The 24802-nt window shown below is 47.6% G+C and overlaps 9 protein-coding genes across 9 annotated transcripts; 4 read left to right on the top strand and 5 right to left on the bottom strand.

Moving 5' to 3' along the window:
• Positions 1-182: 182 nt before the first annotated feature.
• PGRI_093900 (SacI domain and endonuclease/exonuclease/phosphatase family protein) lies at positions 183-3813 on the bottom strand (the record flags this gene model as incomplete). The annotated part of the gene is made up of 7 exons (XM_040797103.1): positions 183-607; positions 656-990; positions 1037-1146; positions 1194-1493; positions 1557-3195; positions 3256-3451; positions 3501-3813. 7 exons carry the CDS (start codon positions 3811-3813, stop codon positions 183-185), a joined length of 3318 nt encoding a protein of 1105 aa, XP_040649914.1.
• Positions 3814-4177: 364 nt separating this feature from the next.
• pxr1 (telomerase inhibitor/ribosome biogenesis protein PXR1) lies at positions 4178-5142 on the top strand (the record flags this gene model as incomplete). Its single annotated transcript, XM_040797102.1, has 3 exons — positions 4178-4200; positions 4254-5070; positions 5122-5142. The coding sequence occupies 3 exons, from the start codon at positions 4178-4180 to the stop codon at positions 5140-5142; spliced, it is 861 nt and encodes a 286-aa protein (XP_040649913.1).
• Positions 5143-5634: 492 nt separating this feature from the next.
• PGRI_093880 (uncharacterized protein) lies at positions 5635-6783 on the top strand (the record flags this gene model as incomplete). Its single annotated transcript, XM_040797101.1, has 2 exons — positions 5635-5705; positions 5757-6783. 2 exons carry the CDS (start codon positions 5635-5637, stop codon positions 6781-6783), a joined length of 1098 nt encoding a protein of 365 aa, XP_040649912.1.
• Positions 6784-7022: 239 nt separating this feature from the next.
• On the bottom strand, positions 7023-9904 carry PGRI_093870 (putative kinesin family protein (KipA); the record flags this gene model as incomplete). Its single annotated transcript, XM_040797100.1, has 2 exons — positions 7023-9103; positions 9160-9904. The coding sequence occupies 2 exons, from the start codon at positions 9902-9904 to the stop codon at positions 7023-7025; spliced, it is 2826 nt and encodes a 941-aa protein (XP_040649911.1).
• A 711-nt stretch (positions 9905-10615) lies between these two features.
• On the bottom strand, positions 10616-11872 carry kin28 (TFIIH complex serine/threonine-protein kinase subunit KIN28; the record flags this gene model as incomplete). Its single annotated transcript, XM_040797099.1, has 2 exons — positions 10616-11625; positions 11677-11872. The coding sequence occupies 2 exons, from the start codon at positions 11870-11872 to the stop codon at positions 10616-10618; spliced, it is 1206 nt and encodes a 401-aa protein (XP_040649910.1).
• A 411-nt stretch (positions 11873-12283) lies between these two features.
• Positions 12284-13021, top strand: PGRI_093850 (mitochondrial 37S ribosomal protein mS41; the record flags this gene model as incomplete). The annotated part of the gene is made up of 1 exon (XM_040797098.1): positions 12284-13021. One exon carries the CDS (start codon positions 12284-12286, stop codon positions 13019-13021), a length of 738 nt encoding a protein of 245 aa, XP_040649909.1.
• A 385-nt stretch (positions 13022-13406) lies between these two features.
• Positions 13407-15153, bottom strand: PGRI_093840 (cytochrome P450; the record flags this gene model as incomplete). Its single annotated transcript, XM_040797097.1, has 4 exons — positions 13407-13472; positions 13524-14588; positions 14640-14837; positions 14908-15153. The coding sequence occupies 4 exons, from the start codon at positions 15151-15153 to the stop codon at positions 13407-13409; spliced, it is 1575 nt and encodes a 524-aa protein (XP_040649908.1).
• A 602-nt stretch (positions 15154-15755) lies between these two features.
• Positions 15756-17906, bottom strand: PGRI_093830 (uncharacterized protein; the record flags this gene model as incomplete). The annotated part of the gene is made up of 6 exons (XM_040797096.1): positions 15756-16363; positions 16416-16432; positions 16487-16617; positions 16674-17269; positions 17319-17814; positions 17868-17906. 6 exons carry the CDS (start codon positions 17904-17906, stop codon positions 15756-15758), a joined length of 1887 nt encoding a protein of 628 aa, XP_040649907.1.
• Positions 17907-18384: 478 nt separating this feature from the next.
• stt4 (1-phosphatidylinositol 4-kinase STT4) lies at positions 18385-24454 on the top strand (the record flags this gene model as incomplete). Its single annotated transcript, XM_040797095.1, has 4 exons — positions 18385-18392; positions 18443-18629; positions 18683-23110; positions 23168-24454. 4 exons carry the CDS (start codon positions 18385-18387, stop codon positions 24452-24454), a joined length of 5910 nt encoding a protein of 1969 aa, XP_040649906.1.
• Between the last annotated feature and the right edge of the window lie 348 nt (positions 24455-24802).

Genomic DNA, 24802 nt, shown 5'->3' with positions numbered 1-24802 from the left:
TTTCCCAATGAGGTACAAGGAGTTTAGACAATGTGACTGGGTTCATTTTTGATATTTAATACATGTAAGTTAACTTGTCAAATATGAACATATGACATTTTAATCTTGCTACATAAATGATCAACATCCAGAATCTATTGGGTATCCCTAAAGATTGTGTCTGTACATTAAATGGGCCATTATCATTGAAACAGCGGCTTCCACTCGATCTGCTCACTGCCTGAGTCACTGAGGAGATCTGTAGAGCCCATACCGGCGGTGACGCCATCCCCCGGACTGTCCTGCCGTGATGTATGTTGACTACTAGGTGATACTGTCCCGACTTTCCCCTGAGAACTTAGTGATAGCGGTTTGCGAGGAACAGCCGGTCGAACTTTCTTAGTTCCATCTGCCTGAGGCAATAAAGACTCCGTGAACGACTCAGAAGTGTCACGCCGCGGAGGTAGCATTGACTTCTTCGTAACTGGAATAGGCTCGGCGTTTTTGTTCTCAATCGAGTCCGGACTCAGTACCCAATCGACATCTGCAGAAAATGGATTGGATTTGCGTTGGGGATTTGGAATATACCCTTGTTTCGGTGGTTGGACTGTTGCTTTTACTGATGCGCCTGTTCTATGTTAGTAAATCCACTATATCCATCGACTGAAATACTCACCATTGTCTAGCCACCATCGGCTTCTGTCAGAGCTTGCCGGTGGCAGCCCAGGTGCGATAGAAACATGCGGTGTGGTTTCATCATCATCATCCAAGTCCAAAAGAGAGACGGAGTCTGCAAGAGAAGTGTGACCATGACCTTGTTTCTCCTCGTATATTGATCGCCTAAGACTTTCTTTCAGTGTATAATTGACGATATCAATAACACAATCAAAGGTTGCCCAGACTGGACGATGGTCAGACACTTTCAAATCCGCAGTTTGGTAGTTAGTTTGCCGAAGGCTGCTTCCTCTCCATAAGATTCGATCACACCATGCAGGGATCCGTGCTTTCTCACTGCCATATGTTAGTTGCCTCCTGATTAGATTCACAGGATACTTACGATGTATCGTAGCTATCTCTTCCAACATCGTACTTATAAGTGGGCGGGAACTCAATTGGGCCTTCTGAATAGAACTGGAACACCCTGCCCGCTACCATCTGCAGATTCAACTGTTGTTGTTAGACCAATGTCGGGATCCAAAGGATATTTGACTCACCTGATCGTTGTCATATAGCCTTCGGTAGTCTCGCTGCAAGATAAGCTCTCTTACACTTGGGTTGCCCAACCCAATTCGATAGTTGAAATCACCAAGCCAGATCACTGCATCATGATCAGCGATTGACCGGTTCTTTTGAAATCTCAGGCCTCGATCGATAATCTCGTAATCCCTGTTTCTTTCATCGTAATTTGCAAATCCAGCAGCAAGATGTGCGGTAACAAAACAAACACTCGTGTTCGAGAAGTCGAAGCGAACAGCACAGCCGCCTTTGTTGCCAGCAATCCCGGAAAGGCCGGTCTGTAAATACTAGTTAGTTGGGAACAACCCCTTCAAAAATTCGGAATGGCTTGCCTTCTTCACGCTGCCTTCAACGTTTTTGATGTACTTCAGTGAGTCTTCTTTCACATAAAGCAAAACGGCAGCGCCGACTAGTTGGCCACTCCTCAGGTGCACGTATTTTCCAGTCCCTTTCATCTTTGAATGGGCATTTAAACAATCGTAGACTGCTCTTTCCCACACCTTGCGGGTACTAGGATCAGTAGACATGATTTGTTGAGGGCTCAGGGCGACAATTTCCTGGAATCCTACAACAAATATTGCTGGATCTTCGTCCGACTCGTCCGACCCTGGGAAAAGCCAGGGAGTGAGGTCAGTACCTGGGCCTTCATCACGTCCATTCACATTGAAAGTGCCGACCCAGAACCGGACTTGTTTGCGGGAAGAATATTCTGGAGTTCGGTGGCTCAATTCCTCAATAACCAAATCATTGATTGGATCGTAAAGGTATACAGGAAGTTGGTTGGTTAGCCTCCCCAAGAGAAGATCGATCGTCTTTTGTTTGGCTTTATCTGTAAAATTGTTGACATAAAGTCGAGTGGCACTCTTCCGTGCATCTGCAAGTGCCCCGGCAAGAGACATTTTCCCGTGTCTGGTGAAAGAAGATTTAAGGGCGCCAGTGCCGGCATAGATCTTCGAAAGAGCATCACCATTGTCCGCCCAGATGGTCGAATGCCGAACCTGCAAGTCCGAGCTGAGACTGCCGCCTTGCTGTGATAAAAAGGTCTCAAATGCCATCGAACTGATGATGGTTTGGACGAGGTTAGTTCTGTCCAGGCAATCCAAGCAGTTAGTCCGAAAAACACCCTCCTGCTGTAGAATGACCGAAGAGTTGTTCACTGCATCAGCCCCGTCGTAGGAGGTCTTATTAGGACGACCTGAGTCTTCCGACAGAAAATAGGAAAACTCATCTAATGAGTTGATAAGCTCATGCTTGATCTGAGAACTGGCTTCATATCCCGAAGGACCTCGGGTCTCAGCAAGGAAATCATATTCTGTCATTCGCAAGAGGCTCCGATGTGGAGATGTCCCATCACCTTCTTTCTGTCGGGTTGAGCTCTTGTTGATGTGCTGTCGAAACTTGCACGACAACTCTGCTTCCCCAGGCTTCAGCTCACTTAGCAGATTTACTACATGTACTGCACCATATTCCAACTCCAACGATTCAAAGTGTTTGTTGAATGCGTGCTGTGTTGCGTCGCTCGACCGTGTGACCTCGATCTTTTGCTGACCCGGAATGAGGCCTGGAGCTTGTTCCCAGAAAATAGGCACCGAGCCTCGGACTTGAGCATATGAAAACACAATGCCGGGTGAAATCCACAGAATAGTTTCGGTTTCCACGAAATTTGCAACATGCCCATCATCATCAATGCCTCTCGAATTAAACCTCGTACCAGCACGCCGAGAAGATTGTCTGGATATGATTGTCAACATTGAAGGAAAATTTGTTCGCACATGAGGAAGAATTGAGATGGTCGCTGGTACTTTGAGTGTACTAGCAAATCCACGGATAACACAGGTTAACATCTGCGATGCATCTAATTTGGCTTTATCGGATGGTGGCAAGTGGCTCCGGAAAAAGAGAAGTGGACTGATCATGTAAGAATTCCACAGCATATCTTCATCAAGAGTGTCGATGTCGAACGCCACAAGTTTGTTGGCTCTTGCAATATTGTTAGTTGAGGGAGATTGACCAGCGAAAAATAAAGAGCTGATAGCTTACCGGTCCTGCAGACGATCTGTGAGGTTGAAATCGAGACTGTAATAGAAGCTTCCATCTCCAAGGAGCTTCTTTAAGGCCAGAAAAGGATGGTCAGTTACCACATCCTTCCCATCTGTGCCAAGTCGCTCCTCGGCCGCGAATTGAGACGCGGTCTCATGTTCTAGGCCGTACTCGTATTCTGAACGATTGAGACAATCTGGTATGATTAGCAATAATTCGAACAGGAGGTTGCATGGGAAACATACAGAAGCCTACATTGTCAATTCTTGATACGGTTTCTCCAGGTCTCACGGTGGCAGCTTGCGAGGAGCTGGTGACGACACAGACAAACACATCTTCATTGAGAGTAACAAGACCAAGGGTTCCATATCCATATCCTAACGGCCTGTAGCCTTGTAGGTCCACTTCCTCCAAGTCCGAGAACTCAACTTGACAGCGTGGGCTGTCCTTCGCACTGGTGTCTGTTGATGTGTAGTGGAACACTAGAGCATGGTCCGACGAAACCAGCGCAATTGTACGTTGAGGCTGATCTCGACAGAGAACCCGAAGATTTGACATGATAGAGAAATTAAGGTGTGGAGAGAAGCAGTGACATTGCTTCCACAATAGTTTTATCCTATTTCGGCGATTTATATATCCCAGATAAGAACCACACCCCAAGAGCCTGAATAAAACGAAGAAATACCTTCAAATTCCAATGTATGCAACGAAAAATTAACAAAAATTCAAAGATAGTAAAGAATTATTGTTGAACTGAGGTGGAGTGGTCAAGAGCTCCCGTCTCTTCTCCCCACGAGGTCGGGCCCTGTGGAGGCCTTATCGGTTGCTGACTCATCCCGCGCCTCTCGACTCTTTTTTTTTTTTTTTGATTGTTCGTCGATCTCCAACAAACACTTCTCCTGTTTGATTCAATATTGTCGCCATGGGTTTAGCGGGGCCGCGGAAGTATGCAATTAAACCTACTTCTTTATATATATGATCTTCTAACATGTGAATAGGAGTACCAAGATCGGTAATGATCCCAATAACACGAATTGGACTCGGTCCACAACCGGGTTCGGACATCGGATCATGAGCTCTCAGGGCTGGACTCCTGGTAGTCTTCTGGGAGCAAAGGACGCAGCACACGCCAATTTGTTGACCGCCGCCAGCGTTTCCCATATCAAAGTCACACTGAAGGATGATAATCTCGGATTGGGTGCTCGCATTGCACGAGAGACTGAGCCGACTGGACTTGATGCCTTCAAAGGATTGCTTGGCCGACTCAATGGCAGGAGTGAAGTGGAATTGAAGAAGGATGAACGAAAGCGCGATGATGTTCGATTGGCTCGATATGCCGCCTTGAAATTCCCGGAAGTCAGGTTCGTCAGCGCTGGACTGTTGACACAGGAAAAGGAACCCGAGCTTCCTCTGCCGACCCCCAAGGACACATCATCCAAGAAATCCAAATCGGATAAGAAAGAATCAGAGGACGACGAAACTTCTTCAAGTGAATCGGATGCCCCAACGCGCAAACCCAAGTCCAAATCCAAATCCAAGTCAAAGTCCAAATCCAAGTCCAAATCCAAGAAATTGCGCTCTCGAGACGAAACAGATGGCAATGAATCAAGCTCGGAATCAAAGAAGAAAAAGAAGTCCAAGAAGAGAAAGGCTGATTCCGAGGAAAGTGATTCTTCCGACAAGGCAGCTAAACCTCAAGTCAAGGTAGCAGCAACAATATCTAGGGAGCGGCGGCCTATGGGACGGAATGTCACTCGGTCACGCCATATCGCCCAGAAGAAGAGAGCTATTATGGACGATAAGTCTCTCAACGAGGTAAGCTATGCAATAACTATCTTCTATGATCTGTTTGCTAACATGAACCAGATCTTCATGATCAAAGCATGAAATTTTATGCACATCTGCATCTGAAGCGCATTGGACATAAGAATTTGGAGTTATTTGGTGTTTGCACTTTTTATGATTTCCTGTTTTGAACTAGATATATCCTACTATGAATCAAAAGAATTCCAATATCGAATATGATAAGAGTAGTGTATACGGGTATACCTCTAGGCCCTTGGAGCCCTGGAGAGACATATGGATTACTTAAGCTGGACCGTTTCCGGGTGCCTTGCGGGTATCCACAACCAACGTCATATCACCCAACTTAGTCGTATGCCCCTAATCGTTGATTACTCGGCATTGGGGGTGCACAATCTTGACTCATATAGGAGAAGTTGTACAGGTCACTTGCATCAAATCTACGACGTAGAAATCGTTCCCGTCCACCGCAGCTCCCAATTTACAAGAGCTTTAGCCTCTGTCGCATTGCCACGACCCGAGCTGGGACAGGAAGTGCAAAAGTTCCGACACTACAGAGGGGTGTTTCTCTCAACAATGAACGGGGAGACACGGTCAGCTGGGCGTGCCTCGGCGCCCACATCTCAGTCGAGTCGTGGAAGAAAACGGTAAGACCTCCCCAACAACTCTTCAATCTACCCATAACTAACCTTATATAGCATCCACTGGGCTCCTTTGAATATTGGCCTTGAGCGACGCCTACAAACATTTATCGTTCTATGTCACACTTTGACCATCGCTATCTTCCTGACCATCTTCTTCTTTACCTGCGCCATTCCGTTGTCCTGGCCACTCTTGGTCCCATATCTCGTTTACATATCTCTTTTCTCTACTGCTGCTACATCCGGGCATCTCAAGGGACGTAGTCAATTCTTGCGCTCACTTCCTATCTGGAAAGTGTATGCATCTTACTTCCCTGCTCGTCTTCATCGGGAGGAGTCGCTTCCGCCTACAAAGAAGTATATCTTTGGATACCACCCACATGGTATTATCTCCCATGGCGCATTTGCCGCATTTGGGACGGAAGCTTTGGGCTTCTCCAAGCTATTCCCAGGAATCACCAACACTCTGCTGACGCTGGATGCGAACTTCCGCATTCCTTTCTACCGAGAATACGCACTTGCCATGGGAATTGCCAGTGTTTCCCGGGAATCCTGTGAGAATATTCTCACCAAAGGAGGCGCAGATGGAGAGGGCATGGGGCGAGCAATCACGATCGTCGTGGGAGGTGCCCGGGAATCTCTCAATGCCCGACCTAATTCCTTGCGTCTCGTGTTGAAGCGACGGAAAGGGTTTGTGAAGCTCGCTATTCGAACGGGAGCCGATCTAGTACCTGTCTTGGCCTTTGGTGAAAATGACCTCTATGACCAAGTAGACTCAGATCAGCACCCACTCATCCACAAAATCCAGATGCTTGTAAAACAGACTTTAGGGTTCACTATCCCCCTGTTCCATGCACGCGGGGTCTTCAACTACGATGTTGGACTGATGCCCTATCGAACCCCTCTCAACATTGTGGTCGGACGACCTATCTCGGTCATGCAGCAGCAGAACCGTGACAAGATCAATGATCAGTACATTGATGAGCTCCATTCTCGATATGTGGAGGAGCTGATGCGGCTGTGGGATCAGTGGAAGGATGTCTATGCCAAAGATAGAGAAGGCGAGTTGGAGATAATCTCATAATACGTTCTCTACGTCTACTATGACAACACATGGACCTTTTATGGCCATATTATATATAGCATATGGCGAAATAAGAAACAAAATCAAACACTCGATCTCCTAACCTTAGAAATGTAGTTCAGGTTAAATACACATGCAAGAAAGTAAACCTATTGAATTGGGTATCAGATCAAACAAAATCAAAGAGCTTCCGCAAAAGGGGAAATAAAAAAAAGGAAATCAAAATCATATCGAGGTTTTCATCCTCGGAATGGCGAGCTGAGGTTTGGATTCCATGAGGGAGCACTTGGATTTAGACCTGGCACTTCCGCCGATGAGGATTCTCGTCGGCTTTCACTAGCAATGCTCCTGTTTTTAGGATTATGCCCACTGTCTGCTCGAACCTGGATCATTTCCTCTAGCATGCGTGAGACCTCGTCCATATTCTTCCCCGCGTCTTCCTTTTCACTTCTACCGGAAAATGGACGCTTGTCTGGACTCTCGGATTGTGCGATGAAGCCATTGGCCCCTGCAAAACTGTCTGCATCTCCAGCGGTAGACCCATTCTTGCTCTTCAGCTCTGGTGACTGCGAGTCATTGGTCACAGCAGCCAAGTCTCGATGCCGAGCTGCGGATCGAAGCGCAGCAAGCATGCGATCTTTATCATCGAGTTGTAACCGGAGCTCATTGATCTCCATATCTTTCTCGCGAACTAAAGCCGAGACATCTGGATGCTCGGAAATTGTGGCATTCGTGGGCTTAATGCCCACTGACATTCGGGAATGACTGGATCGTCTTGCCTGGAGCAGCCGGCGCTCCAGGGTAGAGATGTATCGGTTCTTATCACCAAGATCAGCTTGCAACGCAGTGACCTGTCGTTGTAAGCTGGCTTTGCCATCGCCAAATTCACCAAGGTCATATTCATCCTCGTTGCCAAACGATCCTCCTGGGTATGGCATAGCCGATGAGGGATCATTGCTATTGACTGACATGAACGAGATCGGTCGAATCGATGAATGGCCGGCACCCAGTGTAGATTGACTGGCGGAAGAACGTAGTGACCGCGCGCCAGAATCTGTTGCCGACATGCGAGAAAGACGCCCAAAAGTAGAGAGACTGTTATGGTTGTTGACACCGGTGGACTTGGAGCTCAAAATCAGGCGATTGAGATGCTCGATCCGCTCTTTGAGCGCAGTCCGAGCCAACTGCATTTCCAACACCTGTTCCTCGTGACGGGCCTGTGCTTCCTTTTCATACTGTTGCTCGTCCCATTTGAGCTCCTTCTCTGCCTGGGATTTGGCCTGGGTATCAAGCTGACTGCGAAGAGCCTGGATCTCCATACGGTACCGTTCAAGCAGTACCCGACTTCCGGAATCACCGCCACCGCCGCCGTATGCCTCCTCGGCCTTTTTAGCGTGACTGACAATATTGTTCTTCGCCCGCGCAGCAAATTTCATGGTATTTAGGGTTTCACCGGTGTGCGAATTGACCGCGCTCGTGAATTGAATGGTGCACAGAATACTCACAAGCGAGCCGCCGGACAAGGCTGGCTGCAACAGTCGAGTCAACTTGCTATCCCGGTAAGGCAAATGCCTCCCATCGCGGTCCGTGGGACTCCCTTGCTTATCTTTGTTTTCCGACAGTCGCGAGATAATGGTGCCTAGAGTGAGCAGACTTTTATTGATATGAGCACCTTCAGTGCGGCGTTCCTTATCATCCGCTGCACGTTCGGAGCCAGCCAGATCAATCAGACTCAAGGTTGACACCCGCACACCACCCGGGGCGATCCCGGAGCGCTTATCTTGAGAGCTGCCGGAGGGCACTCGCTCTCGACTTTCGACCACGATCTGAACCACTGCGTGACTTCGAGAACTGCGCGCATTGAACTGCGTGCTGCTCGTTCGTCGTGCATGATCACCTCGGGCGATAACACGGAGAAGTTGTGTCGGGCTCTGGACGATTTCTTCCTTGAGGGGCGTTGCATATACTCCTCGTTTGCTGTCCTCTCTCAATTTGATTTCCTCCTGCGGGGCTCCGGCGGGACCGTTGGCAGAAGCAGAAAGAAGATCGTTGATCTTCTCGTTGTAGATTTCCAGATAGCTGACCCGCAGCAAAAACTCCCGATGTGGGGTCTCTCTGATGAAGGAAAAGATGTCGGTGATTGCGAGTGGGATGACACCGGGGGAAGTTGCTGTTCCCTGCATAGAGAAGGTCTTTCCGGTTCCCGTCATACCATATGCAAAGACTGTTCCATGATAGCCCTCCATGACACGTCGAACGAGACGTTTGGCAGCCGAATCATAAACCTTGGCGTTGTTTTCTTGTGGATTAAAGACATTATCTGGCTTAATGGTTAATTCCGGCGGGCAAGTGGATCAAAGGGAATATTATCCTCACCATAAAAGTAATCTCCTCCTTCTTTCCCACGGTATGAGATGAGGCTTTGCCGGCTATCGATGGACCATTCACCATGGGTTCGGGACGTCTCTCCGCTGTTGTTATCGGGACGAACGCGCACGCTGACAAGCACATTTCCCTTGATCTCTTTTGGCTTAGAGCTTGGTTTTCCCGTATCATCTGCATCCTCAAAAGTCGTCGCACTTGTTGAACAAGAACCTTGGGCGGAAGAACTTCTGCTGTGGGTTGGAGATGCCTCCGGATCTCGCGCTTCTCCACTTGATATGAATTTACCCTCTCCACTACCGTTGAGTAATGATGGAGTTTTTGAGCTCCGATAGCTGCTTGTAGTTCCTGTACTCAGTCGCGAACTTCTTTGAGGTCGCATACTAGAAGTAGCACCTTGAATTCCAGAAAGCGATGATGCAGTGGATGGACGGCTACTGGCTTTTGGTGGCTGAGGGAACGAGGCGATACTAATTGTTCGGCGCAAAGACTTGTCGGGACTACCCGGAGTGCGCCCACCGGAAGTTGACCGGGCATTTAGATTTGATGTTGAATTTGAAGATGATAGAGGCGATTTGAGCGATGGTTTGGGACTAGATGGAGTTCGTAATTTGGAGGTCTGGTAGGGGGATGCAGCGCGTGTATCGGTTGACTTTCGTGGTTTGGGAATTGGGGGTAATGATCCAGATGGAGGTGGAACTGGTGACAGCGAAGGCTGAGGCAATGAGATTGAAGCCATGGTGTCAAAACAAATTTAAGTGAAAACCATGCCAGATCAAAGTTAAGAAAAGAAGATGATGTGAGGGAAGTGGAGAGAGAGAGAGAGAGAGAGGGAGAGGGAGAGAGAGAGATAGATAGTAAGAGAAAAGAAAAGTCCCCGCAGAGAAAGGGACGCTATATAATACTAATAGTTAATTTTATAATACTTTATATATATAAATTATTATATCTTTTTTATATCTATCACTCTAGGAAACTATTCTCCTTCTATATCCCTCTATAAAATGGGAAAAAGGGGACTTTATAAGAAGGGGCAGCCCTAGAAGCTTGGGAGTAAAGGGTTTCAAGTAGAAAAAGGGGGATTGTCTAGGCTGCTGCTTCTTCTTCTTTTTTTTTTTTTTTACTTGGAGTTGATAAATCCCTTTTAAGGAGTACTCCTTATAAAGGTGATGAACTCCTGTTCGACTAACGGTTATAAAGACATAAATTAAAATTAAACTGCTGATCCTCATTTACATCCCGTGTACTATATAACTATATCTACATAAGTACCATCACAACTATTTCTAAAGGGTATTTACCCTTTAGAAATGCAAGGGATTTTAATATTCTATTGGCATTCCATTTTCTCTAACTGAACTTCAGCCCTAGAGATCCAATAATTCCCAGATACTAATGCTATGCATATTGAAATGTATCATTATTAACCTTTTTTTTTTTTTTTTTTGTTTTATTTTCCGAAATCGAGTTGCCGGGCAGCACTCTTGAACATACCCTCATCTAGCTCGCCACCACGTCGAGTCAAATCTTCACCCATCTTTTTAGTCCCAGATTTCCGTGGCAGATCTTCATTCTTAGTCGGTCGGGGTTCAATTGTCCACCAATTGTGTCGTAGGCACTGGACAGCTGTACTGCGCTTACGTGGGTCAAGTGCACACATCGACATCAACAGATCAGCACCCATCGGACCTGCAGTGGGGAACTGTCGCATGAAGAAATCACGTCCTTGCAATGGAACCAAATGGGCTTTGTCCGTGGCAATGTAGTAGGGTAATTTACTGACCCCAGGCCAATTCTCCTCCGTTGGTGTACCGAACGCTTCACAGATTTTAGAGGTTTGATCCAGGTCAGTGTTGCCAGCCACAAATGGCACCCGTAGCAGAAGCTCGGCAAAGACCATCCCCATGGACCAAACATCGACCGCGCCAGAGTATTGTCGTGCACCGTAGAGAAGCTCGGGTGGCCGATACCACCGAGTGATGACCTGATGCGTCATGTTGAAGAGAGGATCGGCAAAGGATCTTGCGAGACCGAAATCGGCCAATTTGACCTCCCCGTCTGACGCGATCAGTAAGTTGTTGGGTTTAATATCCCGATGGAGAACAAAGTTCTCATGGCACCACCATACACCTCGGGCAAGCATCCCCATCCAAGCCTTGATATCGGCCACACCGTAGTGAATATCACTATCTTTGATAAGCATCTCAAGATCTCCACCCGGAAGAAACTCAAGGACCAAGCTGAGATTTTGATCCTTGGACGAGAAAACGTCGTGGAGAGCAATGATGTTCGGATGCTTCAGCTCTTGAAGGTATTTCACCTCACGAACTGCATCCATAGCTAGTCCATCTTTGTATTCGGCATTGACTTTGATCTTCTTGATCGCGACGAGGGATGAGGGATCGTGTCGGAGGTGGCCAACATATACCACGGCATATGTACCTTCACCTACTTTTTTGTCTAGTTCTCTGTTAGCATATCCCTAGACAATACAGCCGATGGTTCAGATACCTTTGACGTATCGTTCCCGGACATCGATATTAAGTTGTTCGGTAAGTTCACGATCCCCATTCTGCACAGGCTTGGACACAGCTGCAGCTGCAGGGCCAGTAACTGATTTCTGGGCAGTAGCTCTCAGTCTGATTGCAGTATTTGGGGAATGCACAGTCATGGATGGTGAACGAGAGCCAAAGGGTGAGAGTGCCATGATTAAAGTGGTTTGAGGCACAAGGTCAAACTATAGAGAGCGACAAGAAGTTTTTTAAGAAAAAGATATAGCCACAGATATTCAGTGGCTACTATAAATATTAAGAGATCATCTTTAGCAAAATATGAGGTGAAAGGCAGCATCGAAATACCAGAGCCGATGTCATTTCCATAGGCTCGGAGTATTATTGATCCTGGACTTTGTTGGCGACTCCCGAAATTTCTCCAAATCAGTTAACACCCCCCAGCCAATTCCTCGGCAACTGCTGGAAACCTGTCAATTCAAAAGGCCTTCTCAGCAGCACCTCTCATTGATATCACTGCAAATCTGATTTTCCCGGGGGAAAAAAAAAGGCCCGAGAGTTACCAACAAAGTCGGGGCTTGCGGCATTCTTCCCGCAACATCTTCACCATGAACGTTATGGCAATGCGCAATTCACCACTAGGTAGCTTGACAGCGCGCCTATTCAAGCCTGTATCAATTTCCAACCATTACATTCGATCACTCCACAAGAATGCGCCGCCTGTGCCATCTCCGACCCCTTTCGTTCCTGACGTCCAAACCTTCCTTACGCTGATCGGCCGCGAAATGTCCAAGCAAGCGAGCAAGATTCCTTCATGGGAAGAACTTTTCACTTTAAACTCCAACCAGCTCCGCCAAGCTGGCATTGAGCCGGCCCGCCAGCGACGGTACCTGCTCCGGAAGCGCGAGAAGTTCAGGAATGGGCTGTACGGCCCTGGAGGTGATCTGGATACTGTGGTCGATGGGGTTGCACAATTGCGGGTTGTTGAAGTGCCCATTAATGCTAAAGGCCTAACACCCGAAGCACAAGCGGCCGTTCAAACTTCTTCCGCTACACTGTCACCCGGCATGGTGAAAGCTATTGTCAACCTAGCACCCGATGTCACCACATATCAGTATAACAAAAAGCAACTGATCAAGAAATTTGCGCACATGAAGATTCACCGTGGTTGTCAGCCCATGGGTCCGTTCCTCCAGCCTTTGAAGGGTTCCAATGGTACTGCGGCTACCATTTCGGTTCAGGAGGGCATGTGGGAGGATAGGCGGGGACAGAAGGTCGATGGTGGTGAGCGACGACGCCGGGAGGTTCAGAACAAGAAGAGACTGGATGAGAGAAAGAAGGCGTGAACGTGAATGGTGAAATATCACCTTGTGTATGCATATTTCTTGTTGAGCCTGGATGTTCAAATTCGAACTGTACTATACTATTGCTATACTATTGCAATCATGATTTCTTTTTGGGATTTAGTTTTCTGAAGATAAGTGTTGATATTAAAATAATATGATTGAGCTATGTAAACATTTAGAGAAAACATGCGATTCAAGGTCGCGAGAAGTGAATATTCATACAGCAGAATCGTCTCAAGGTGAAGAAAGAAATCCATGATGCTAGCTGTCAAATCCATTTAGTGAACTTGATTCAGGTTCACTCCGAACCTTTTGCGGCATCAACGCAGGGCATTAAAATGTGATCAAAATGTGAATGGGAATCTTTTCTGAAACATAACTCCGATCATGCTTTGATTCCACGCTTCTCGTACTGAACAAACGATGTACCCAGGGGCTTAGAGAAGAGGGACTAGAATATGGTTAGTTAAATACCCAGTTGAATATAGAGAACACTACTTACCGAATAATCCGTCTCGGGGAAGGGTGCATCAGCGCTAGGCTTGGAGAACTTGAAATGTCTCACCAGTGCAGCCAGGATTGTGCCCAGCTGCACATAGGCAAACTGCTCACCAATGCAGCGATGGCGACCAGCACCGAAAGGCAGGTAAGGGCTGTTGGTACCCTTAGTAACCAGTCCATAACCATAATCGATCTGCTCCTCATCCTCTTCCTTGGTAGTCTCAGTGTCAACCTCATCCCAGCGGTGGGGGTTCCACTTCAGAGGCTCGGGGAAGAACTCTGGAGAGCGAGCAGTAACACCGGGAGAAGAGAGGACATTGTGAGTGGTGGGGATAACATAAGAAGTGCCTTCCACAGGCATGGGGTTCTTGACGGCACGAATGATGGAGTGGATAGGAGCGTGGATACGGAGGGTTTCCTTGATCACCTTAGAGTGCAAGTCGAGCTTCTGGAGCCCTTCGTGGGTGAGAGGAGGCAGATCAGCGCCCAGAATCTGGAGTTGTTCCTGGTAAAGCTCCTCCACAATCTCAGGGCAGGTGGCCAGGCGCAAGACAATCCAGGCAGCGGTAGAGGACGAAGAGTGCTGGCCGGCCATAAGCAGTGCGATCATCATGTGGGCAATTTCCTCATCGGGAATCGGGGTGCCATTCTTGTAGGTGCACGACATCAAGTTCCAGACCATATCCTCCGAGTCCTTCTTCTCACCAGATGCACGGCGCGCCTTGATGATATCCATGTATGTCTCAGTCATCTTCTTCTGTGCAGCATCGCGCTTGCGGTTGTGGGGGAGCGGGGCCCATGGCAGCATAAAGTTGATAGGAGCGAAACCCTTATCAAGATCGTGATACATTTCAGCAAAAGTCGAGTCGAATCGATCACGGACTTCCTGTCCTTGCAACGAGCGGGATGCTGTGTAGATTGTGATTTCTGCAATGACCTTGGAAACATTGAAAGTCCCCTTGGTGTCCTGGAGAGCCGGGGAATTCTTCACAAAGTCATCGACCTCATTGGTGATCAAGTGAACATAAGACCGAAGTGCCTCTGAAGTAAGACCGAATTTGACAAACTATCCAGCGGTCAGTAGTCAAGACTTTGTAGTATAATCATTCCCTCATACCTTCTTCTGCTCCATGAGCTTAGCATTGGGGCAATCGTAGACAACATGACGACCGAAGACGGGGGTGGTAAGAGGAGAGTACACCTCTTCAGCGTTCACATCACGAAGCTTGCCATTGAGGATAAACTCGTTACCCTTGGTGCCTAGGTAAACGGTGGTCTTCTTGCCCAGGAGGATGAAAGTGAAGATATCGCCATACTACCGTTTTGAAATCCTCCAAATTAGCAATTGCATTCTTCTGTGGGCCACACATCTGCGATTGACATACCTTTGCGCGAGCATTGTCGAAGAATGTGTACGGGTTCATGCCATAACTGATGGTGCTTCCAACAAAGGGGAACCAGTGGAAGACCACGGGGGGCTCATGGGGTTTCTTGAAGAAGAGTTGTCGTAGCACATTGATCACAACTGATAGCGCAATGAATGACAACGCTCCAACACTAATCAAAGTGTAGATTGACTGGGTTGAGCAGTGCTCACAGAAGGTTGCGAGGAAACCTGAGAAAAGGCCCATGTTGTCCAGAAGCAGAGAGAGAGAGACAAAGAGAGAGAGAAAGAGAGAAGGAGAGAGAGAAGAAAAGCAAAAAAAGAGAAAAAGAAAATGGGCTCACAATGACCCTATAACCCCTTTAACCTCCAATTCACCAAGATATGTCGAAAGATTAAACCAGGAGGCGAAGGAAAATAATTAAGTCCGATATCATTCGGCGAGAGAGAGAGAGACCCGCCCCTGGTCTAGAAAGAGCCATATAAAATCGTAAGTTATTTTTATTTCAATCTTTTACTCTTTTATTCTATTACTCCTAATTTATGTTCTATCTTATGTTGTATTTTATGTCTATATATGTCTCTATGTAAATTTTGTTTCTTATTTCTGGCTAAATTGGTGGCGCCACTCCGGTCAAGAGGTACCCGTTGAGATTTTACTGTACTATAACTACTACTATGTATTAACTATTAACTATTAACTATTCACTACATGTATCAACTAACTATTAACTATCTACAAGGTAAAATTTTTGTGAATTGTACATGAATTCCCCTGGGTTTGACTTAATTATACATCCTATTCGCCCTAATGACATCTAAGAATAATAGTACAAATCAGTAACCCCCTTAATTGTCGTACAAAGTAGGATCACCTCGCTCCCCAATGTTGATGAAATCTTTCGGTGCCCGATTGCCACTAGGTGAAACTTCACGGAACACCTTGGCTGGTCGATTGTGGACACGTTTCCCGGCTTCATTTCGGAATACTTTAACTGGCTTCTCACTGCCTTCGGCATGCTCGCTAAAGTGAGCATCGTTGATGCTGCTCAACAAGGTCCGCTCTCGCTTAAACTTGCGTTTAGAAAAGTCCAGTTTACCAAGAGCCCCTGTTAGCCCATCTGTGCTATCAGTGACACTCGGGTACTTTCCAGTCATCCAAGGATGCTCAAGACACTCATCCACCGTGATTCTCTTGTTGACATCCACAGTAAGCATCCTGTCGATTAGGTCCAGAGCCGGATCGCCAACAGAGTCCCAGTACGGTGACGGATAATCGAATTTACCCATCTTGATCTGTTGCGCGAGAGTCAATGGGTTGTCTGCGGTGTTCAGTTCATCTGAAAACGGCGGGAAGCCACAGAGACAGATGTAGAGAACAACACCAAGGGACCATACGTCCACAGCCTTGGTATATTTTCGGTGGCGGGTATCTTGCAAAATCTCCGGGGCAACGTCTGCGAAATTAGTACCTACACTGTTCAAGGTCACATACTTTGTATGACTTACAACTTGGTGTACCACAGCTGGAAACAGACGTTAGCAGGCATTCACATTGACGCGGACAAACTTCCACTTACAGGGTCGTCGTGAAGGATTCTTCCCCAATAATCTTAGCTAGCCCAAAGTCACCCAACTTCACGTTCAAATCCCTGTCTACAACCAGGATATTTTCCGGCTTGATATCTCGATGCACAATTCCTCGTTCGTGCTAATGACATGTTAGCCGACCCAGTACTGTATATGTGGGACCTTTGATATGCATACCAGATATTTCAACCCATCAAACAGTTGGCGGAACACACCACGAGTTTCATTTTCGGACATTTTCTGATTGTTCACAATCCAGTTGAACAGTTCTCCCTCGGGTGCCAATTCAAGTACCAAATAAGCACCATCACTTTCATCAAAGGGTTCCTTGAGACACAGTAAATTCGGGTGATGAACGCCCATCAACAGCGCAATCTCTTGCTGCAGAGCATTGTCGTTCTGTGATTTTTGCGAGTCGCCGAGGCGTCTTTCAAAAACTTTGACTGCATACTTGTCTCCGGTAGATCGTTCAGCACACAGATAAACGGTTGCAAAGTGGCCTTTGCCGAGCTGTTTGAGAATCCGGTATTGCTGACGAAAACCATTCGTTTCCCGCGTACGGGGGTAGCGGAAGACAAAACGAGCTTCGTTCAGAATCGAAACTTCATCGCCGTCTTCCAGTTCTCGGTGCTTGTTTCGCCCAACAATGGCATCATTGACAAATGTTCCATTGCTAGAGAGATCCTCTAGCACAGCAACTATGTCACCCTTCTTCTTTTCAGCAAAAATGAGGAAGTGCCGGTTTGAAATCGTGGGAATTTCAAGGACGCGATCTGACTATGGTCAGCATGAACACTCGATAATCACCAAGCTATCACTTACCACACTCAGGATGACGGCCGACCAAGAAGGCACCTGGCGACTTGGCACTCTTGGATTTCTGGGCCTTTGTACCCTTGGATTTGGCAGTATCATCACCATTATCGCAATCACGCTTCCTCAGCACAAGTGGGCCATTCCCATTCTCATCCAGTGGTAGCAGGTAGCCCCAGACCCCTTCTGCGTCCTCATCCTTCACCTCATCTGCGAATGCTCTGGGTGGATACACAAACTGTGAAAGTGCCTGAGTATCCTCGAACGCTGGTGAGGAAATCGCGTGTGATAATTCGGGTTGGGATGAGATTTGTTGATGACTGTCGCGAGGGCTTTCAGGGGGTGTGACAGTAAGCTCGTTCCGACTCTCCGTGGCAGATTGAGGACCGGTGACTGGGGTTGGCAAGTAGTCCAAATCGACTGGTGTGTCTTGTTGGATTTGGCTCGAGATTCTTTGAGAGCGTCGAGGTTTCTTTTGGTCTTGTGAATCTGCATCGACAGTAGCCTATAGTAATATTTGTAAGCAAATGAGTGGCACCAATTGAATTCAAAACGTACCCTTCCTCGCTTGAGCGAGCTTTTCTCACGGGGGGCCATAACACACAGGGCTGTTGTTACGCTGGAGAGGGTTCCAGACCAATTAGCGATAGCTATCGGTCAATTCAACAATGGTAGGAACGTCAATACAGATACTTCTGATTCTGTACTGATGAAATACGAAGATATTAAAAAAAAAAGGAATAATGAAGAATGATATGTGGGAGAATAGTTCTATATCTTTTGTTTTGGGGGGGAGGGAAGAGTCTGGAGAAGGCTCTCTCTCCCCTGTCTCTCTCCGCCTCAAAAACTGTCCAAGGGCAAGTACTATCTATGTTAAGACATAAGATATCTCTATATAGTCTCAAAAACTTATTGAATCTGTTAATATATAAATTATAGAGTATAGTAATCATATCAACAAAATATATAGTCCTAAAGTGGTCAGACCTAGGTTCGTGTCTCAAAACACGTGCTGTCCCCTGTCATTCTCCAGGTTTCCCCCATTTCCCAATCTTAGGCCCTTAGGTACTTCACAATGGACGGGTATGTGGGATTATTCAATATTTTTGCATCATGCTAATGGATAATCAAAGCCTCTCGGGTGGAATCAGACGTTTCGCTTTTCAAAAGCTCGCTGCCTTGGCAGTTAAGGCACCTGCTCGCGATGGAGATGGATCAGAGCTCGCTCGACTGGCCGAGCAGTCTCAATCTACTTCAGAGCCTAATGGTGATTTGAATGGAGTCTTGAGGCAACAGGCCCCGACATCCCAGATTCCAATGGTGCGTCACTTTCTTCGGTAGTCTGGTGCGTATACGGGCTAATGTTTAGACAGGGAATTCGCGAACTAGATGTTCTCCTAGCTCTGTGCAAGGCGGCCTCCTCGGTGAACGATCCAGAAAATGCTGCTCAGTTGGCATTGCAACTCTCTCGATACCTTCCGGAATCTCACAGCCAGCTATTTCGGTCTTCGCCCTTCCTCCATGGCGTAAAGCCGTCGCCTTGGGAGACTCTCACGAACAACCTGACTCTTGCGCTTTTGTCATTGGGAACTAAATATTCAGACCTGCGACAGACGGCCCTTGAGTCTGTGAATGGATATCTGAATAACTGTGCCGAGGCTATCAATGCGGTCACACCTTTCCAATACTCTAGATCCGAGGCCGGGCGGCAGGGCGTTATACATGAATCTGTTGCCGTCTTGTCAATTGCTGTTTCCCTCGTTGGGTTTATGGAAGCCTCCGCTGAATACACTTCTATCTGGCACGCCAGTGAAAAGCTACATATTGTTGACCATCTGCGTGCGATGCTGTCCGAGCCTTTCCTAATCGCAGTTGAGACAGCATCGTCCACTCTCCGCAATGCAAACGTCGCGGAGCATGCTTTTAAAGACTGGAGGAAATACACCCGCCGTTATGCTGCTCATGGCCGCCCATTAGGTGCTATGCTTGTACAAGAAGGATATATGCGCTTTGTGAAATCATGCGCCGCCTCTCTGATCGGGTCCCAGCACCTGACCGATGAGCAACTCTTGGATGATTATATGACTGGCGTTGGTATTGCCAAGAGCTATGACGAGGCGGATATCTCTTTGGTCGAGCGCGTCACAGATATCATTAGTGAGGAAATTCACTTGCTAGAAGATGGTTCCGACTACCTGCAAGTCGGGTCTCCTTGGCAACAGCACCTTGCTTTCTCTGTTAAGGGACATGCCCTGGTAGGCTTCCTCAACTGCGTGATTCTTGGCGAAGATGCAGCCAACAATGAAGTACTGCTATCCTGGCTCGAGGATACACTGCTTGACTCCCAGCAAATGTCGAACGTGGAATTGGCTGTGACGGTTCTGAAGTGTACCGCCATTCTTGCAAGAATGTCTTCAAGCGGTGCATCTATTGGAAGACGCTGCCTTTTGAGATTTCTGGCCCAGGGAGGTGCGTCGGCTCGCTCCACCGTTGCCGTCGCTTCTCGGTGCCTCGCCCAGATCCTGAGTATTCTTTCCGAGGATGCTGTGATTACTACGCTCTATTCACTTGGTAATTCTCTAAGCCCGAGCACGAATGTGGACCAACCTAGCCAAGACCAACTCATTGGAGATCATACCGGACCCGGGATGAACCTCGAGGCGTACCCAAAAAATGCAAGCCAGACTTCTCTGTCGGCAAATGGTGAAGATGACACTATCACGTACAGGAATGTCATTCATGCTATCGTGACGGTTGCAACTAATTGTAACGACGGCAAAATTAGTGCATTGGCCCAGTCTATGCTTCTGCAAAAGATTGGCAAGCTCAATGTCGCAGTTGATGCCTTTATCATCCAGGAAACTGCGGTTCTTGCTTTGAGTGGTGGACAAGCGGAGTTCCAGCTTTTGTTGAAGTTCTATGCACGTATATACCTTGACGGTGTTAACAAAGGACTGAACACCGTATCTGATGCCGTTCAATGTGCCATGGCTTACCTCTCGGTTACGTTGGATCAAGACTCACCGCTCTACAGGCTTTATTTGGTCCATTTGCTGGAGAGCATTATCAACAAGGGTGATGTGCCAGACCTTGAATATGAGCGGCACAAGGAAATTATTTTTGCCGCGGATGATATCACCCCCCTCTTGAAACCGCTAGCTCTGCTTGTGTCTTCCAATGGCAGTTCTACTGGGGCTTCCCGGTCACCCTTGGAGTACGATGAAGCCGTTCTGACTCTGTTCCGAGATGCTTGGTTCAACATCGCCATCCATGGAATTTCCCTCAGCTCCAGTGTTGCCCAACGGCATCAGAAAGAACTCCGCCTTCTCGCACACCATTCTCCTCCTTTGGTTGCTGAAAACCATATGGACTCCCTAGAAAGTGATGTGGAATTGAACACGGTGCTCAGACGCGGGATGGGACCGCAACGAGCCTTGGAGCAAAAGAGAGCATTGATTTCTGAACTTCCCGGCCGAGAATCCGATATCAAGAGATTGGACTATTCAAGAGCGGTGTTTCTTAACGCTGTGGTCTTGGTCGAGAGCCTCCGTGCCTCCTCAGGGGACTCTACCAAGACGCTCAGTTATTTCCTTGACCCAGCTTTGGCCACTCCGGAGATGGTCGTGTGCATGAATGCCGTTGCAGACAAAGCGATTACGTGTTATCTGTCTCTTACGCTTTCTGGAGAGCATGATGACTTCTCGACCCCCTACCTGTCTAAGCAGCTTGCTGGATTCCTGGTGGCTTGCTGTCATCGTATTGAAAGGGTTCAAAGTATTGCGGCGCAATGTGCAGACAAAATCATTCGCGAATGCCCTTCTGCTTTATGCGAAAAGCATTCCCTCTTTGCTTTGCTTGAGATTCTGACCGTCATGTGGTCTTCCTGTCTTCAAGGTGAACTCGATGAGTTCGAGTGGAAGCCATCCTTGGTGTCTCCCATGGGTATTGTCAAGGTCGAATTACCCGACAATTACGCATTGAGAAGGGCGACTCTGAATCGGTTCCATGGGCGAGCCAGGACCTGGGTAACAACCGTCCTGAATATTGCCCCGTTAGATGTCAAAGGGCTACTCCAGACCTATCTTTCCGAATACGACGACGACGGTGGCTATGGACATATTTCGATGGGACGTTCATTCGCTCTTGAAATGGGCTCTCTTATCCCACAAAGTGACCCACGGCTTGGGTCCATTGACCGCCACGGTAGTAGCGACTTCAATGTCGCTTCTGATTTCATGGCACTATACACGACACGGCAGAAGTACAGACGTCCAGAGATACCTTCTCTGGGCGGGTTGCAAGGGGACAATTGTAGTGGTTATGTTGAACAGCCTCGTGTTAATATTTTGCCTGAGTCTGCTGATGCTTTGGAAGAGACCCTCTCTCGTCTATATGCGCAGAGCATTGCTGGCGAGGAGATTCCCCTTGTGGAGGTCAGGGATGTCCTTCGGCAGGCCGCGGGACTTATTTGCAGCACCAGCAAGCCACGACTCTCCGTTGTTCACTACTTGGTTGCATTGCCTTTCCAAATTTTCACCAAGGAGACAGTCAAACTTGGTGTATCTCTTTGGCTTGGAGTCATTCACGAGAATCCAAGCACCGAGCCACGGATCTTATGCGAGGTGATCGAGGCTTGGGAGAGAAGCATGAAGCGCCGCAAAGGATTGTTCGATCCTACCTTTGAATACCTTGATCCATTGCACACTAAGATTGAGCTTTTGCCAACTGATAAAGACCTTATGCTTCGCATGCAGCAAAAAGCTCAAAATACTCTCTCGCCGCACCTGCGAGTTCTTCAATTCTTCGAGAGCCATTTCAATGCAATCCGTCTAGGAAATCTGCAAGATCAACAGCTATTTTGTCGCTTGATTAGCAGTACCGTTGTCGGGCTCTCAAAAACCAAAGGTCATCCATTGGCGAGAGAAATCCATTTCCGTATTGTGCTTCTCGGTCTCAAGGTTCTAAGGCATCTCAGCCCCCGCAATAGTGGCACATCTTGGAAACTCAAGGACCAGATTCTGTCTGCTGCTTTGAGTTGGTTCAAGCACCCTCCAATGTGGTCATTCGGAGGCAATCGACTACAGATTAAGGCAGAGGACAGAATTCTTAGCGAGGTGACCACGGCTTTACGAGGCGTTTCAGGTATCGCTGCCCATGCGCAAGGGTCATGCAAGTCTTTACAGTCTAAACAAGACTTGCTTCAAATGCTCGTGGAGAACGAACGATCCCGCCTTCGAGTTTGGCTCTTCCCCCTGGACCCGGAGCGGAAACATCACATGCCTTCGATCGGAGGCAAGAATCCAGATGAAAGCCCCGTATATTTGCTTCGGCTTGCCTGGGCGGAAAATGCAGGGTTGGCTATTCAGGTGGCTGCCCGGTTTCCCTCACCCAAAATGCAAGCCGATGTCAGATCCTTGATACTCAATTTCCCTGAGAAGGTTATTGAAGAGCCAAGCGCTCTGGAGATCATGTTCGACAACTGCCTACCCGCTGATGTTGGTCCCCAGTTGAAGTACATGCTATACTGGGCTCCCGTTACTCCTACGGAGGCCATTACATACTTCATGCCCGCTTACGGCAACCATCCTTACATCTTGCAGTACGCGATGCGGGCGTTGGAGAGCTATTCGATGGATGTTCGGTTCTACTTTGTGCCACAACTCGTTCAAGCCCTGCGCTTTGATGCTCTGGGTTATGTAGACCGCTACATCCTCGAAACAGCCAAGTTGTCTCAACTGTTCGCCCACCAGGTTATTTGGAACATGAAGGCTAACTCCTTTAAGGACGAAGATTCTCAAATCGTAAGTATTTGTATTGTCGAAGCTTAATCACCGTTAGTTAACATACTGCCTCAACAGCCGGACCCTATCAAGGATACACTCGACCGTTTCCTAGATAACTTGATCTCAAGCTTCTCGGACGAGGAGCGTGCCTTCTACGAGAGAGAATTTTCGTTCTTCAACGAAGTCACGGGTGTTTCCGGCAAACTTCGACCCTATATCAAGAGAAGTAAACCCGAGAAGAAGGAGAAGATTGAGGAAGAGCTGCGTAAGATTAAGGTGGAAGTTGGAGTGTACCTTCCTAGTAACCCTGACGGTGTGGTCGTCGGTATCGACCGCAAGTCTGGTAAGCCTTTGCAGAGTCACGCAAAGGCACCTTATATGGCGACTTTCCGAATCCAGAAGACAAGGCCACGATTGATTGAAAAGGCTGATGCTAACTCCGGTGAACACCACCACCACCACCACCAACGCCAATTGACGAACCATTCTGAGCCTGAGCAGGAGACATATGAAGTATGGCAGTCAGCTATCTTCAAGGTCGGTGACGACTGTCGTCAGGACATGCTTGCTTTGCAGATGATTGCGGCCTTCAGAAGCATCTTTACCAGTATTGGTCTAGACGTTTGGGTCTACCCTTACCGGGTGACTTCGACAGCGCCTGGCTGTGGTGTGATTGATGTGCTTCCCAACTCCATTTCTCGGGACATGCTCGGCCGCGAGGCCGTCAACGGGCTATATGACTATTTCGTGTCGAAATACGGAGGCGAGGATTCTATCCGATTCCAAGAAGCGCGCACCAACTTCGTCAAGAGTATGGCCGCCTACTCGGTCATCTCTTACCTTCTCCAATTCAAAGACCGACACAACGGAAACATCATGATTGACGACGCTGGCCATATCATCCATATTGACTTCGGATTCTGCTTCGATATTGCGCCTGGTGGAGTTCGATTTGAGCGCGCGCCGTTCAAGTTGACCTCTGAGATGGTCGCCGTCATGAGTGGAACCCATGACCCAGCCCACCACCAGGGCGGCAATTCGGGTATCAACCTCCCAGGCAGCTCCCACAACCCGACCAACACGCAGCCATACCGATGGTTCGAGTCATTGGTGGTGAAGGCATTCCTTGCATCTCGTCCTTATAGCACAAAGCTGGCCCATATTGTCTCCCTCATGCTAGACAGTGGTCTTCCGTGCTTCAAGCCCGAGACTCTGAAGAATTTCCGTGACCGGTTTGTGTTAGAAAAGAGCGAGCGCGATGCAGCTGAGTACATGCGGGAACTTGTGCGCAAGTCGTATATGAGCGTGTCCACTAAGGGTTATGATCAGTTCCAATTGATGACGAACGGGATTCCTTATTAGGTCTGCCCAAGTTTTAGACATTGTTTAAATCTAATTTGCATTTCTTAGTATTGTTCTACTTCCATTCTACCATATTAAGTATCAGTTCAGTTCAATCTACACATAAGTACCAATAATCCTCCCTCATAAGACTTGTTTTCATCTTTTTTTTTTTTTTTTTTTCCCTCCAAAAGTACTTGACGTCAACACTTCGGCACGACATACCGGGTTCCCCGGACTTATATGCCAATGTCTGATTTTATATCAAATATGTTTACAATAAATAGGATAGAATATCTCTGAAGATGTATAAATTCCAAGGCTATATATAAATACCCAATAATCAATTGTGATTGTGATATTTAACAT

This window comes from Penicillium griseofulvum, assembly GCF_001561935.1.
Source record: "Penicillium griseofulvum strain PG3 chromosome Unknown contig_14, whole genome shotgun sequence".
Lineage (NCBI taxonomy): Eukaryota > Fungi > Ascomycota > Eurotiomycetes > Eurotiales > Aspergillaceae > Penicillium > Penicillium griseofulvum.
The sequence above is the reverse complement of the archived record's forward strand: the minus strand, read 5'-3'. Positions and strand labels throughout refer to the sequence as shown.